The 545-nt window shown below is 52.3% G+C and overlaps 1 protein-coding gene across 1 annotated transcript in view; it reads right to left on the minus strand.

The window, feature by feature from the left end:
- The window catches only part of ITGA11 (integrin, alpha 11), a gene marked incomplete at both ends in the record, with an annotated part of 22,143 nt that overhangs the window by 10,218 nt on the left and 11,380 nt on the right, over nucleotides 1–545 (minus strand). Inside the window, one exon of the mRNA XM_008941031.1 lies at nucleotides 35–120. Within this exon, the coding sequence (XP_008939279.1) occupies nucleotides 35–120 (86 nt within the window). The remainder of the gene's footprint in view (nucleotides 1–34; nucleotides 121–545) is intronic.

Below are 545 nucleotides of genomic sequence, written 5' to 3' on the forward strand. Positions count from 1 at the left end.
CTGGTTGGGAGGATGCTCTAAGTGACCTACTCACATGGCAGTGGGCACATCGCTTCTGGCATCCAGGACCAGATCAGGGACACAGTGCTCATCCTCATTGCACCCGTTCCAGAAAGGTACCTGAGGGGAACAACAAGACCAGCTCAGTGATGATTTGTGCCCCAGGCTGTACTCCAAGGAGAAGGGATGTGGGTGGTGGGCCCAGGCTGCCCCACATGCCCAACATCAACACGTTGCTAGCACTTTCATTGCTGAAGCAAGTCCAGAGGAGGGCCACAAAGATGATCAGAGGGCTGGAGCACCTCTACTATGAAGAGAGGCTGAGAGAGTTGGGATTGTTCAGGCTGGAGAAGAGAAGGCTCTGGGAAGACCTTATGACCATCTTTCAGTACTTCAGTGGGGCTTATAAGAAAGCTGGGGAGGGACTTCTTATAAGGATTTGTAGTGATGGGACAAGGAGTAATGGCTTCAAACTGAAAGAGGGGAGAGTTAGGTTAGATGTAAGGAAGAACTTCACCATGAGGGTGGGGAGACACTGGGCCCGG

This window comes from Merops nubicus, unplaced genomic scaffold (assembly GCF_000691845.1).
Source record: "Merops nubicus isolate BGI_N331 unplaced genomic scaffold, ASM69184v1 scaffold26995, whole genome shotgun sequence".
NCBI lineage: Eukaryota > Metazoa > Chordata > Aves > Coraciiformes > Meropidae > Merops > Merops nubicus.